Below are 13,114 nucleotides of genomic sequence, written 5' to 3'. Positions count from 1 at the left end.
TTTCCTGGTTATAATCCAACTTTCATGTCATGTTTGTGCCATCCATGTTATTTATATTAATTGTTGATATGTTGAGTTGACCACACAGGGTTAAAGTAATGTGTTGCATTGTTCACCTGAGACATTGAACTTACTGTTCAAATAAAAATTCAAAAAAAGCCTGATATGCATTTTGCAACAATAATAAGCTTTATTTAAAATATCCCAGTTGCATAATAAGCTGCAAAAAGTTGATGGTGAAGGATGAGGGTGTTTGTAAGGAACACAAATGATTATTAATAGTGTAATCTTTGTTTCAATGTTTACACTGATATAGATTGTAGGATTTAGACAGTTGTTAGTATAGGTACAAATACATTTGAAATGGTGTAGGATTCTACTTTTCTACCTCTGACATATGATAGATTTAAATTTTAAATTACCTGTCTGTTAAAAGAAACACTTGCTTTGGCTGATGTGCTCTCCCCAAGAAACCAACTAACGCATTTAACCATGACAGTGATATTTAACGTTTGACTAAGAACTTGCTAGACTAATTGAAGCTAGATCAAGGCTTATCTTTATGACAAATTATATATTTGATAATCTCTTTTGTAGTGAAAATGGACACACGTCACTATGCTTTACCCTATGTATTTTAATTATTAGGTGTTGTTGGCTAGTGCTGTGTTTCTCAAATTGGGCTATTTCCACTAATACAGCAGGCATAACATAGGCAATTAAGAATTTTGAGCAACATAGGACACAAAGTAATAGAAATTATGATTATATAAAGAAAATCTTATGTCTCTAAAAAAAATACATCTTAATAAAATCGCATTTTTTACCTGCTCACAACTTAGCAGGATACTGTATTGTCTGTTAAATTATTCAAGTTAGAATATACTACAGACACAAATGTGCAATCATTCAAAGTAAGAACGAATCAGATTAAGCAAACAAATATTTTGCCATTTTTATGTTTTTCTTAAAAAGTTCAGCAAGCAGCACCGATTTTCTGTTGCCTCAAGGTCCACCTATCTTTTAGTGAGAAATATTAAGGTCCACCTATATTTTAGTGAGAAATGTAAAGATCAGCTATATAACCTACAATAAAGGAAGAAATGTTTTGGCGTTTCAATATCCATGTCACACAGACACACTCTTGTAGCTTTTATTGAATTTAGGTTGGTAAATGCTACTCTTTCTTTTTTAATATATTTGTTTGCATATACGTGTAAAACTGTGATTCTAAAATGATTTTCCATGACTAATTTGAAGATTTGCAAGAATGTCACTTATAGTTAACATTTTACCTTTTACGTTTCACAATTTTAACTCTGATAATTAATTAAATAAACATGGGCACTGTTTAAAGCTGCATTCAGATTGTACAGTGCTTTACTTAATTCAATTAATACAAAGGGCCATACATTTTCAGAGATACTTTAAATGAGATAATATTTACTATTCATTTCCTGACAGGTACGCTACTCACCACTGTTTATGAAACTTTATCTGTCACCAATTGCAAAGTTGGCTCTGCAAATACTGGCCATTGCATCATCACCAAAAATACAGATTTAATATTTACATCATTCTGCTTGAGCTAAATAACAGCATTCAGCATTCATGGCTTAAGAGTATTTTTGCAAATGTAATACTGACGGTCAGAAATGGCAATAATTGATTACGTGACATGTTATAATTCTTATATCAAAATGTGAATCCTCATTTGTTGAGGATGATTACGCTTGAAACTGAAAGACCTCTATTTATTCACAGGTCACTGCACACTCAACCTTTCAACCTCAGCCGTGATCGTGAACGATATCATTCTCACTGAAATAAAAAGTGTACTTTTCGGACAATTTTGCATATGGAGTGACGATAAAATATGGTAGTAGTCGTACACTACTGTCTAAAACTCAGACGAAATCAACAAGTCATTTTCATCTGGAACTCTGGGAAGCCTTGACACCATTCATTTAATAAAACAAAATTTAATAACTTTTGCACAGTGAGATACTTAACAATCACGAGCTGATTAACAGGACTGTGAAGTGGAAGTCAGACCTGGAAAATCAAAAGAAGCAGAAAGACGCTAAAATGTGGTAACACACTATATTCTGTATTTATTACTTATGGGTCTTATTAGATCTACATTCTATGTTAATGTTTGTAAGTGCTATTGCTACTGAACACTTTACTGTATGTTAATGGCAATGTGATTTATTACATATGCCCTCTTGCATACCGGACTTTAAAGGCCACATATTGGAGAGCTTGACTATTTCTCCAGAAATAAGATATATTTTTTACCAAAAGTGCTTGAAAATTTGCAAATCTTTACAAATATATTTACTATATATGTATATTTACTTAACAGAATGGGGCAATTACTGTTTTTGCTTTACTTGGATAAATTACAATAGAAAAGATGTGATCTGAAGACATGCATGTTAAAAGAAATGCATTACTGTCCTTATGAAATGTACTGTATTGCGAAATAGATAATTACTGGTATAGAATAAAAGACAATGGGTTCTGCTGTATTTCCATTGCTGTCCAGAATTTTATTAATAAAGTGGTAATTTATTGCCTAAGTTTCCCATATTGTTTTGAATTTTACAGATACAAAAAGTTTTTTAGGATTTATGATGCCCAAACGAGTTGTATTAAAGACCACTTTGTATTGTAACCATAAATTTAATAATATTGTCGCACATGCATTTTATTCTTTATGTCACTAAACTATGTTCCACATAGTTATTTGTTTAACTTTTTACATTTGTGAAATTGGATGGTCCTCGTTTGGTGCAAAATCTCAAGGACAGATTATAATTTTTCTATTACAATATTAAGGATTTAAAAGCCTTAATGATGTATTCATAGTAACTTCAAATTCATGTTTTGCAAATTGTTTATTGCACAACATTAGAAAGGAGTTCCCTTTGGCTTTCACAATAATGTAGTATCAATCATTAAGGGCCTGATTTAGATCTCAGTGGAGGGGAAATCTCCATCACAAATGTGAAGGATATCCTGCCCACCCTATTATGATCCCGTTATATCCTATATAGACCATAATATGTAGACGAGATATCAGTCACATTTGTGACGGAGTATTCCCTCCGCTGAGATCTAAACCAGGCCCTAAAAGTTATTACAACAATGATAATTTATGATAGGCTCACAGTTTACATCCATACGATCAGCAGTAAATCACATCTAAGTTGATAGTAAATCACAATTAGGAAAACAGGTATGTGATTAGTGAACCAGACTGATAGATTTCTACATTCTAAACACTTTCTTAAAAATGCTTACTTAAGAGGATGTACGCAAACCCTGATAACACAGCTCAGGCAATAGACACAATTTCACCTTTTGCAAAACGAATGCAAAAACTAATGATTAAAAACTATTTGATTTCTTCAGTACACATTATTAGCCTTGAGATCTAACCATAAACATATTCAGTTTTATGAAATTTATCATTCCAAACAAATAAATACAAAACCTATAAAACATTAATTCCACTATGTTACTGCTTCAGTCACATACACATTAATCAAACAAACATGCATTCATGTGTCTATATTTATTTCTCAGATTGAGAACGTCATTTGACAATCCATAAACACTGCCAAAGCTTGCAAAAGAGGGATTATTTTTCAGAAGCATGTCCACTATTAGAAGCATGCAAGAACTTTAGAAAAATGGAGACAAACTTTTCTGCATTTAAGTGAAATTAACATTTTTCTATTAAAAATGATTGCAAATCCTTAAGATATTTGCCAACATGAGACTTAAGAATCTGCTAAAAAGGGAAAAGGAATATGGTGATTTATTGACAATCTATGTTTTGTGATGTATTTTCAACAGGAGCAAACATCATTTTTTTGGATTTAAATTTATTTGGAAAGACATCGAAAATGATGTCACAATATTAAGCAGTTTTGAATTTAACATCCACCAGAGTGGCAAGATTGTTTAAATTTGTTGTCTTGCCACTGAGGTATTGATTAATCTGGATCTTGCCTCTGAAAGACTTCAACAAGTATGGATGCTAATGTTTCAGTAATGTAACATGCACCATACATGCTTTTAGGAAAGTTGTGTTTAGCCTACCTATTACTTGTTTTTTGAACATGAGATAGACCTATTTCTGATGAAATTATAGGTTTTGGTTGTAGGGCTAACACTTTAAATTCAGTTTGGGATTTTTCTTACTTTGATTGGACTGTACTTTGAATTTATGTTGAATGGTAAATTTTTTGTAGAAAATGTATTGAATACTTTTTAAAGGTTTGAAAATGGACCCTTGTGCACCTTAATAAACGCTGCATGACCATCTTGTGTATTGATATTCTTGTAAATGTCTGCATCACCAGAATCTAGTGCTAATAGAGCAAGTATGTTGCTGAAATCCAATGCCATCATGGCGATACCTAAGCTGCTGACACTGTTATGAATTTCCACTTGTCAGCAAGTATGGACCCAACCCTCTAGCATGAACTATATCATTGAACATTCCATCCTGGAGCAAAACACACTGTTCTTCATCTAGTGGTATATCCTCTGTGTTTAGTTTTCCAGCAGCAAACCATGGCTAATTGATCTGATCATGTCATAAATACAATATTTCAATCCATAAAAGGCTTCACAGAATATGGTAGAGACCTTAATCCAACTATGGTTTTCAATTATATTGATATTGGTTTCAGTACCATTTTGTTTAAAAACAACCCCTTTATCAATCCTAAAAGAGTCACCAGATAGGCTCAACATGATGTAATTTCAATAATGAGTGTCACCATCCTAGGTGTGAAAGAAAATACATGGGGCCTCATTACGAGGCTGGCGGTCTTGAGTCCATATGTAGACAGTGAGCATTGCGAGGGTGCTGGTGCACCCTGAGGGTGGCAGCATTGTCACCGGCTCTATTACAAGCAGGCAATAATGCTGCTGCCAGTTTCCTGCTGAGGTGGCAGGTGCAAACCTCAGTTTCTACCCGCCAGCCCAGCGGGAAACTCATAATGGATCCAGCAGGGAGGTAGCCAGTATGACTGACTTAACATCTAATGATGTATTCAATGCACACTCTATTTCGTTCTTAAATTAAAATAGCCTACCATTGGAGGGTTGGTGACAATTAAGAGATTGTTATATCGGCATACATTATAAAAGTAGTTTATAATGCTACTTTTTTAATACCTTATCCTGCAGAGTACTAAAATGCCAAATAATTGTCCTTTCTAAATGTATGCCTCTGAAGTCACAAATATTACAAATCTGAAAACGTATCTGTATCTTAATCTATAATTTAGTGTCATATGTCTTTTGTATCAATTATTGCCACACACCATTTCAAAGGGAAATAGTACCAAAAACTGGATAACCTGTCACAAACCAGAATTGCTGCATTTCTAATGGAAAAATGTGTTCATGCATGCATTTGTTCAATCTTGTGTAAAATATATATTTTTTATCATATCCTCTCATGGTGAAAAATAAGACCAGGAAATTTCAAACAGCATAGCATGTTATCACTCAAAGTAAATGATCTCTTGTTGGAAAGTTTATATATTTATTACAGAAGATAGCATGGTTCTATATTCTATTACTTATGCATTCATTTCATTTGAGTGAACAATAAATTGACTGAACAAAGCAAAATAATTGATCGAACAATTTAAATGTTCATATTTGAGACCACTCTGGCACATGACTAAGTATGAACAGAAACAACATCCCTAAGTTCACTCAAAGTAAATGATCTTTGCTGGAAAGTTTATATATTTATTAAAGAAGATAACATGGTTCTATATTCTACTACTTATGCATTCATTTTACTTGAGTGAACAATAAATTGAGTGAAAAAAGCAAAATAATTGGTAAAACAGTTTATATGTTCATATTTGAAACCACACTGACACATGACTAAATATGAAGAAGAACAACATCCCTAACTTCATTCAGGTAATGGGGGGTTATTCTAACTTTGGAGGAGGTGTTAATCCATCCCAAAAGTGACGGAAAAGTGACGGATTTACCACCAGCCGTATTACGAGTTCATTATATCCTATGGAACTCGTAATACGGCTGGTGGTATATCCGTCCCTTTACCGTCACTTTTGGGACGGATTAACACTCCTCCAAAGTTAGAATAACCCCCATAATCTACATTGTGTCTAGCCCCTCCCCGCCACACACTCCATCCATTATCCACTAACTAGAATTCCACAAAGAATATTGAATTTTAAAGGAATCAGAGAAAGGATGTGAATTAGAGTTCAGTGGACTCCATCACAAACATGATTGTTTTCCTGTTCACAATATTACAAGTACATTACATCCAATAGCACCACTAAAAGTTTTCTGTGAGTATGTTTACTCTTAATTAATTCCCCCTTTATGCTTCAATATTCAAGGTATTATAGAGATGATAAATTGGAAATAATCTTTGCAATTAGCATGATTGTTACATTAAAAATTGTAACCGTGCAACAAAACAAGGAAACCTATCATTGGCCTACAATGGAACAATTTAACTTTTCACCACTGGCACATAAAATAAAATGCCCACATATGTGTAACACATTTAATTGACATTTCTGTTTATAAAACACAATGCTTTTTAAATTAAATATCATAAAAAATGCACAGAAAATGTATTTATAAAACACATAATTTTTTGATAGTTGCAATGATTTTATTGGAGCATTTCCAACATTTATTTGCTTGAAAATATTTTTTCATTGGTCATAAAACTTTGCACCTTAAACATTCACAACATCAATTAGTTTGACCACTTTGGAATCACCTTTTTATTGTTTCGTAACAGGATGAGGTTTGTCACAAATGTGTACAAATACACATGCTATGAAAATCAATCTACAGTTTATAAACTACTATTATCTATTTTTCAGAAAATTAAATGATGAATGTTATAGGTTTCCATTTATGTAGGTGCATTGGCTGAACATTAGGCGAAACTTTGTTTGGTTAATAGAATGCCAAATAAAATATGAAAGATATCCAGCAAATTTATATGTGCATTTTCTTCAAACAGACTTGTGTATTTCCTCAAAATAATACTATATTGTACTCTTTGAGGTTGATTAGTCCTGTTCTAGAAAGAATAAACAACTTTTAATAGTTTGCTTTTTACTGCACACAATACAATACAATCCATCAAATAGCCAACAAGTCAGCAAGTCAATTATGGTTCATTATAATTAAGAAATGAAATACATATATCAAGATCGGGGTCAAATTACATTCCTTTACTGTCAGTATGAAAGATCTCTAAATAGACATGAGTGAAGTGAAAAACTCATACGCCTTAGAATATTTGAAATGTACTCATTATCTGTGCTTTACATTGCAAAATGTATTATGTGCAACAGTGACAGTTGCCTTCAATGTGAAGAAGCTGGCCCACAAGAAAATAACGGATAGGTCAGAGTCTTGAAGATGGCTGCTTCAAAAATAATATGAACTTTAAGTAGCCATCAGAGTCACTTGGCCCAATCCACACAGAAAGTAGTATATATAGATTTTCTCACCTTTGAGATTCCCAAACTCATGCTCACAACATTTACAAATCATCAAATCTTACAGTTTTCACATATATTATGCATGGACATGATCCTTCCTCCCTGGTGTCTTTAGTTTAAAGATTCTGCAGGTGTATGTTAAATTACTTTACATGGAACTTATTTTTTATCATTTGCTTAAATCCCATTCTGTCTAAAAACGTGTTTTGGGCACAATTCTCTTCTAATTGCATACTTATTCCAACACTGAGGTTAGTTTTATGTGGATTTTGTAGATACTCTAATATGTTTTACTTTTTTTATATGTTTCAATCTCTTTCCTATTTTAATTGTGGTGGAAAATGTACCCACTCAGTGACTTTCTACACGTACTTGTGCTATGTGCATCCTTAATTATTTGCAAATTCTATTAATCAAGATGTGTCAAATTGGAACTTTGAGTTTACTATTAATTCAATTAGCTAAGATCACCCTCCCCTTTATCAACACATCTCAATACTTATTTGTTCCCTCAATGACTTTACTCATACCCTCCTACATGCGCCATTCAGCTTTGTAGCGTGCAGAGATGAATGCAATGGTGATAGTCCTGCCGGCTATACAGCAAATGGTGTAGTGTGTTTTTTTCCTTTTTTGAAGCATGTGAAAGTTTTGCATCACTGTTGGAATGTGGTCCTTATTACTGAGTCCCTGATTGGTACCAACCAATGATTCTGGATGGTCGGTGTTATTGAGTCCTAATACATATTTGACCAGTGGTTCTAAGTCCTTTTGGGGCTATGTATTTGTTAGTGAGAGTTCCATCAAGAATACATTAAAAAAATAAGTTGTATTTTAATTTACATAACATCAAAGCATTGTAGAATGTTCATCAATGCGATCTGTGTTCAAGTAGACTCAGGGCCTGATTACAACTTTGGAGGAGGTGTTAATCTGTCCCAAAAGTGACGGTAAAGTGACGGATATACCACCAGCCGTATTACGAGTCCATTATATCCTATGGAACTCGTAATACGGCTGGTGGTATATCCGTCACATTTGGGACGGATTAACACCTCCTCCAAAGTTGTAATCAGGCCCTCTGTCTGCTGAACATTTGTTTGCATTGGCTAGTAAATCTGAAATTGCAAAGGGGCAGTAATTGGTCTATTTTCTGAAATAAAGATTATTCAGATTGAGGATAATTTCTTCCTTCCCAACTTTGATGTCACGTAGGACCCTGTGGATGATTAGCAGCATAAAAGCTGATGAAAGCTTTTTCTCAAAAAATAAGTGTTTGGAAAGTATTCTACTTATAGCTACTTATAGAACTACTCAGACATTTGGGGCCAGCTTGTAATCACCCACTCTGCTATTACAATTCTGCCTATCCTGCACAGCGGTAATGATTCATATAAAATATGGAAAGGCATTTTCACATCTGGAACACTACCATTTGATACAACATTTGGATCAAGAAATACTAATTTCCACAATATTGATACAATGACCTATTAATGGTAAAAGTGGGGCTCCAGTTAAATGGAATGTAGACTTTTTAGGAAGCAATGTAAGGCCTCTTCTACATTTGTATTTGAGAAAAAAAACATGTTTTAGAAAGGGCATTATATAAAAAGCTGGAGTTTTGAAAAAGCTTGAAACACATTTGATTAAAACTTGTGTTAATAAATATTAAATTCAATTTAGGCATTGCAGCTAAATCAGTATCAAGTGAGCGAAAATCATATATATTTTTCTGCTGGTCTCATGAGTTGTACCCAATATCTCTGTGCATTCTGTAATTGAATAATTAACATTTGCAGTTAAAATTTGTATAAAAGGATAATTCAGTTTTAGGATTCAGCACATTCTGAGATAATTATCTGAATTCCAACATACCTTTGGATGTTCGCTACTAAAAATGGAAAAATATATTTTTCATACTCAGCTTTCTTTTGCCTAATATTGTGGGACAAGGAGAGGAACCAAGCACTCTAGCTGAAATTACTTCACTGACGGTACTAGTGACTGTCTATGATAGATAAACAGACAGGCCAAAAGATAGATAGATAGATAGATAGATAGATAGATAGATAGATAGATAGATAGATAGATAGATAGATAGATAGACAGACAGAGTTTGGATAGTACAAAAACTTGTGTGTCCCTTATATATTCATTCATTCTTGTATTTAAGGTATTTATGGATTGAACAGGCAAGGAGATTCATCATTTACTTGTTGAAAATTATTTTGTGAAATATCTTTTACCATTCAGAAAAATATTAAAAAAATTATAAGCAATGCAGCTCTCACCAAACTGTACATCATGCATTGTTTCAGAAAACATGCATATGAAAGTTTGATGATGATTAGATTTACTGTTTTGTCACAGTGCCACTTTGGGGGAGCTAAGTGTGATGTCTTGTAGCGATTGTTAAAGTCCGATGACTGGCATAGACTATGTTCAGGTTTTGTGGTACAAGACACTTGTAAGTCTTGTCTGGGCAGCACTATGCATGACCTAGTTTAAAAGCCATTCACAAACCTTAGTTCAACTTAGATGCACGTGAGACGATTTACAAGTGTCAGTCCAAGGTAGATAGTCCCAAAGCATGGCTCTGCTTGTTGTATGAGTTCATCTGTTCCTGGGGCATGAGAGGGTGTTCCATGTTTGGAATGCCCTGGTACGTTTGCACACATCTACATCATAACATATTTGTTGGTATTTACAAACTCTGCATTGGCTTATTACTATCTTGGACAAGGTCAAATATTTAAGCCCATATTTATACTTTTTGCTGCAAAACTGTGCAATTGCAGTTTTGTGGCAAAAAGTATAGCACCGGCTTGTGCCGTTCCACAGGGCCAGCCGGGCTCCATATTAAAGGAATGGCGCAAGCCAGCACTAAACTTAGACTAGCATCTATAAAAAAAAAACACTAGCCGGGTGATGTTGGCGGTATGGAAGAAGGGGGGTGTGCGTCAAAAAATGATGCTAGCCTGCTTAAAGGCAAAAAAAATACCTCTAATCAGATTAACACCAAAAACATGACTCCTATCTTAGGAAAGACAGGAGTCATGCCCACCAACTCAATAGCCAGCACAGGGGACAAATGTCCCCTGGGCATGGCCATTGCACTGTGTGCAAGTTAGGACCCCTGCATGGCACTTTAAAAATGTTTTCAAACATACTTACCTATACATACCCTACTCACCTTTGGTGTCCCTCTGGTATGGGTGGGGGTGTTCCTAGGGCTTGGGGAGGCACCTGTGGACACATTCCATGGTGTTTAACCTTGGAGATGGATCCACAGGTCCCCTAATGCCTGGTCTGACCCAGGTGTTAAATAATGGTGCAAAGCAAGCTTAGCACAATTATTTAGCCCCTTCTCCCACCAGTGCATCATTTTAGCACAGGGGGGTGATAAATATGGGCTATAGTGATAGCACCATTTTTTAGATGGGAACGCCTCCCTTGCATCTCTTCGACGCAAGGTAGGCACACGCTTCCAAGAAATGGTGCAAATTCCTATATTTTGATGCTAGATGTGTCTGACGTCAAAATATAAATATGGAGTTAGGTTTGCTCTGTATTTGCATAAAAACTATGGTGCACATTCGGTGCAATTGAAGTATAAATATGGGCCTTACTTCGACCAAGGGCACGCCAGACTGGAAACCAAAATTAGCACAGACAAAAGTGTTCTAACCAACTCCAAGCTGTTGGAGACCATGAACAGAATGGGCCCTAGGGACATGGTTGTATCACAGCAGCCCATTCTGCTCTTTAGCCAGCCCCCTAGTATGTAGCATAGTAAAAATGCCAGATTGTCAATATTATCACTGCAGTCCAGTTCCAAGGCAGAAGTAAATCTCTGTTTAGGGTCAAAATGGAAAATTAACATTTGTGAATTTGGTAGGGCATTACACAAACGGTGTCTCCATAGTGAAAAACATTCTCCATGGAAAAAACAAAAAGTGCACTCGGTGTAAAGCACTGCATTTTACACATGAATAAATGTACACTACACTACATAAAGTTCTGCATGCAAAAAAGTGGGAAAAAATGCAGTTCACAAAAAATATCCAAGGATCATATTATGTTATATGGGGCACTGTCCAGGTTTTTTCCAGGCACAATCACATTAGGTATGCCAGGACCATGCACCATCTTTAGAAAAAAGTGTTCTTCACAACTTGTGCATGCACTATAGTGAGCACACCAGTAAAACATGAACTAGAGGTTTCAAACAACTGGTTTGCCTTTCACTTCAAGATGCCCAGCACAAATGTGAGGTTTGAGATATGCCTTCAGTCAGTTGCAGTGGCTGACTTCACCTGCCTACATGGAAGGCATGGGATATCAATGGTAAACCTGGTGTGCCTCTCCAGAGATGACTGCACCTGTACTACTCTGCAAATACATTCCCTCATTCACATGGGACCATGCCCCTAGTTAAAGGATGTAAGGCCTACTTGTCTTCACCTAAGAACACAATGTGCACCTGCATGAATGGTATCACTGCTGGGACCTGACAGGACTCCGCAGATCATTTCTAATGCAGACGTCCTGCAGATGCACTAAATACATAGGCAGTGATGTAATCTTGGAAACACATGCCTGATCCCATTTTCAAGGCATATTTCTGCATCTTTTTTAATGTTAAAAATGTCAGAAGTGTACTAAAAATGTAAGGGGAGTTTTCTTGTGAGTTATGATCAATGTTTAACCAGGTTACCATAGCAATTATATTTGCTCTAACTAAATGTTTATTGTTTATTTTTAGCACCTGTGTTCTCTTGCTTCATGATAGGCACTTACGAGCTAAGGCAAAAAGCAAATGATTAAAGAAAGTATTGAGAAACAGATAAAATACATTGAATACATAAATGTATAATTACACAAAATATAGAATTATATTTTAAAGTAATCACTTTGCACATAGTCTCACGTAAAGAAATCAAAATTCATCAAACTAATACACTAGCCATGCAGGGGGTAGGAAGCAAAGTGTTGTCATCCCAGCAAAGGTTCCCCATTGCATTCTGGTGCATGCAATGCATAATAACATCAGTAACTCACATGTAATAAAGTGTTCACCATCAGTTGGTGATTGCCATTCTTTAGTGGAAATCAGCAGGTCTCTTTAGATGAAGTAAATATTTTAGCCAGGCTTCCTTTACAACTGCACTTACTGCAACTTAATATACATACTTTATTTTCAGGGGTTGTCTACCAGATAGCTTTTGGCTATCTGTAGCAATAACCTTTTATGCATCATATAGAAAACCTACAGTGGCCTTAGAGGGCTGCCTATTGCTTGCCATTGAGTGACTTTATTGTAAAACCCATTTGCCTGGTGCATATTCTAAAGCATGACTTCCTCTCCTGTACTTATTTACCACTGAAGCATAGCTTATTTAATATCCCTTAGATTGGCTGACATATATCCCCCCACTTCTCACATTTAGGGAACTACTTGTTTTGTTTTCTTTCAATACTCAAGTGTGCATCTGACTTTTAGCTCTCTACCTCATGTGCTGCGTCCATTCCCCAAATATCTGCCCCTGGAATCTGTATTGCTCTCT

At 35.1% G+C, this 13,114-nt stretch overlaps 1 protein-coding gene across 4 annotated transcripts in view; it reads left to right on the top strand.

The window, feature by feature from the left end:
* PCDH7 (protocadherin 7) overlaps positions 1 to 13,114 on the top strand; it is a 749,767-nt gene that overhangs the window by 46,123 nt on the left and 690,530 nt on the right. Inside the window, exon 2 of one of the 4 annotated variants that reach the window (XM_069202137.1) lies at positions 1,765 to 4,336. The exons of the other annotated variants lie outside the window; for them this stretch is intronic. Coding sequence (XP_069058238.1) covers positions 1,765 to 1,800 — 36 coding nt within the window. The 3' untranslated portion in view covers positions 1,801 to 4,336. Of the gene's footprint in view, positions 1 to 1,764; positions 4,337 to 13,114 lie in introns of those variants that run through there. 4 annotated transcript variants of the gene reach the window in all.

Source organism: Pleurodeles waltl, chromosome 1_2, assembly GCF_031143425.1.
Source record: "Pleurodeles waltl isolate 20211129_DDA chromosome 1_2, aPleWal1.hap1.20221129, whole genome shotgun sequence".
Lineage (NCBI taxonomy): Eukaryota > Metazoa > Chordata > Amphibia > Caudata > Salamandridae > Pleurodeles > Pleurodeles waltl.
The sequence above is the reverse complement of the archived record's forward strand: the minus strand, read 5'-3'. Positions and strand labels throughout refer to the sequence as shown.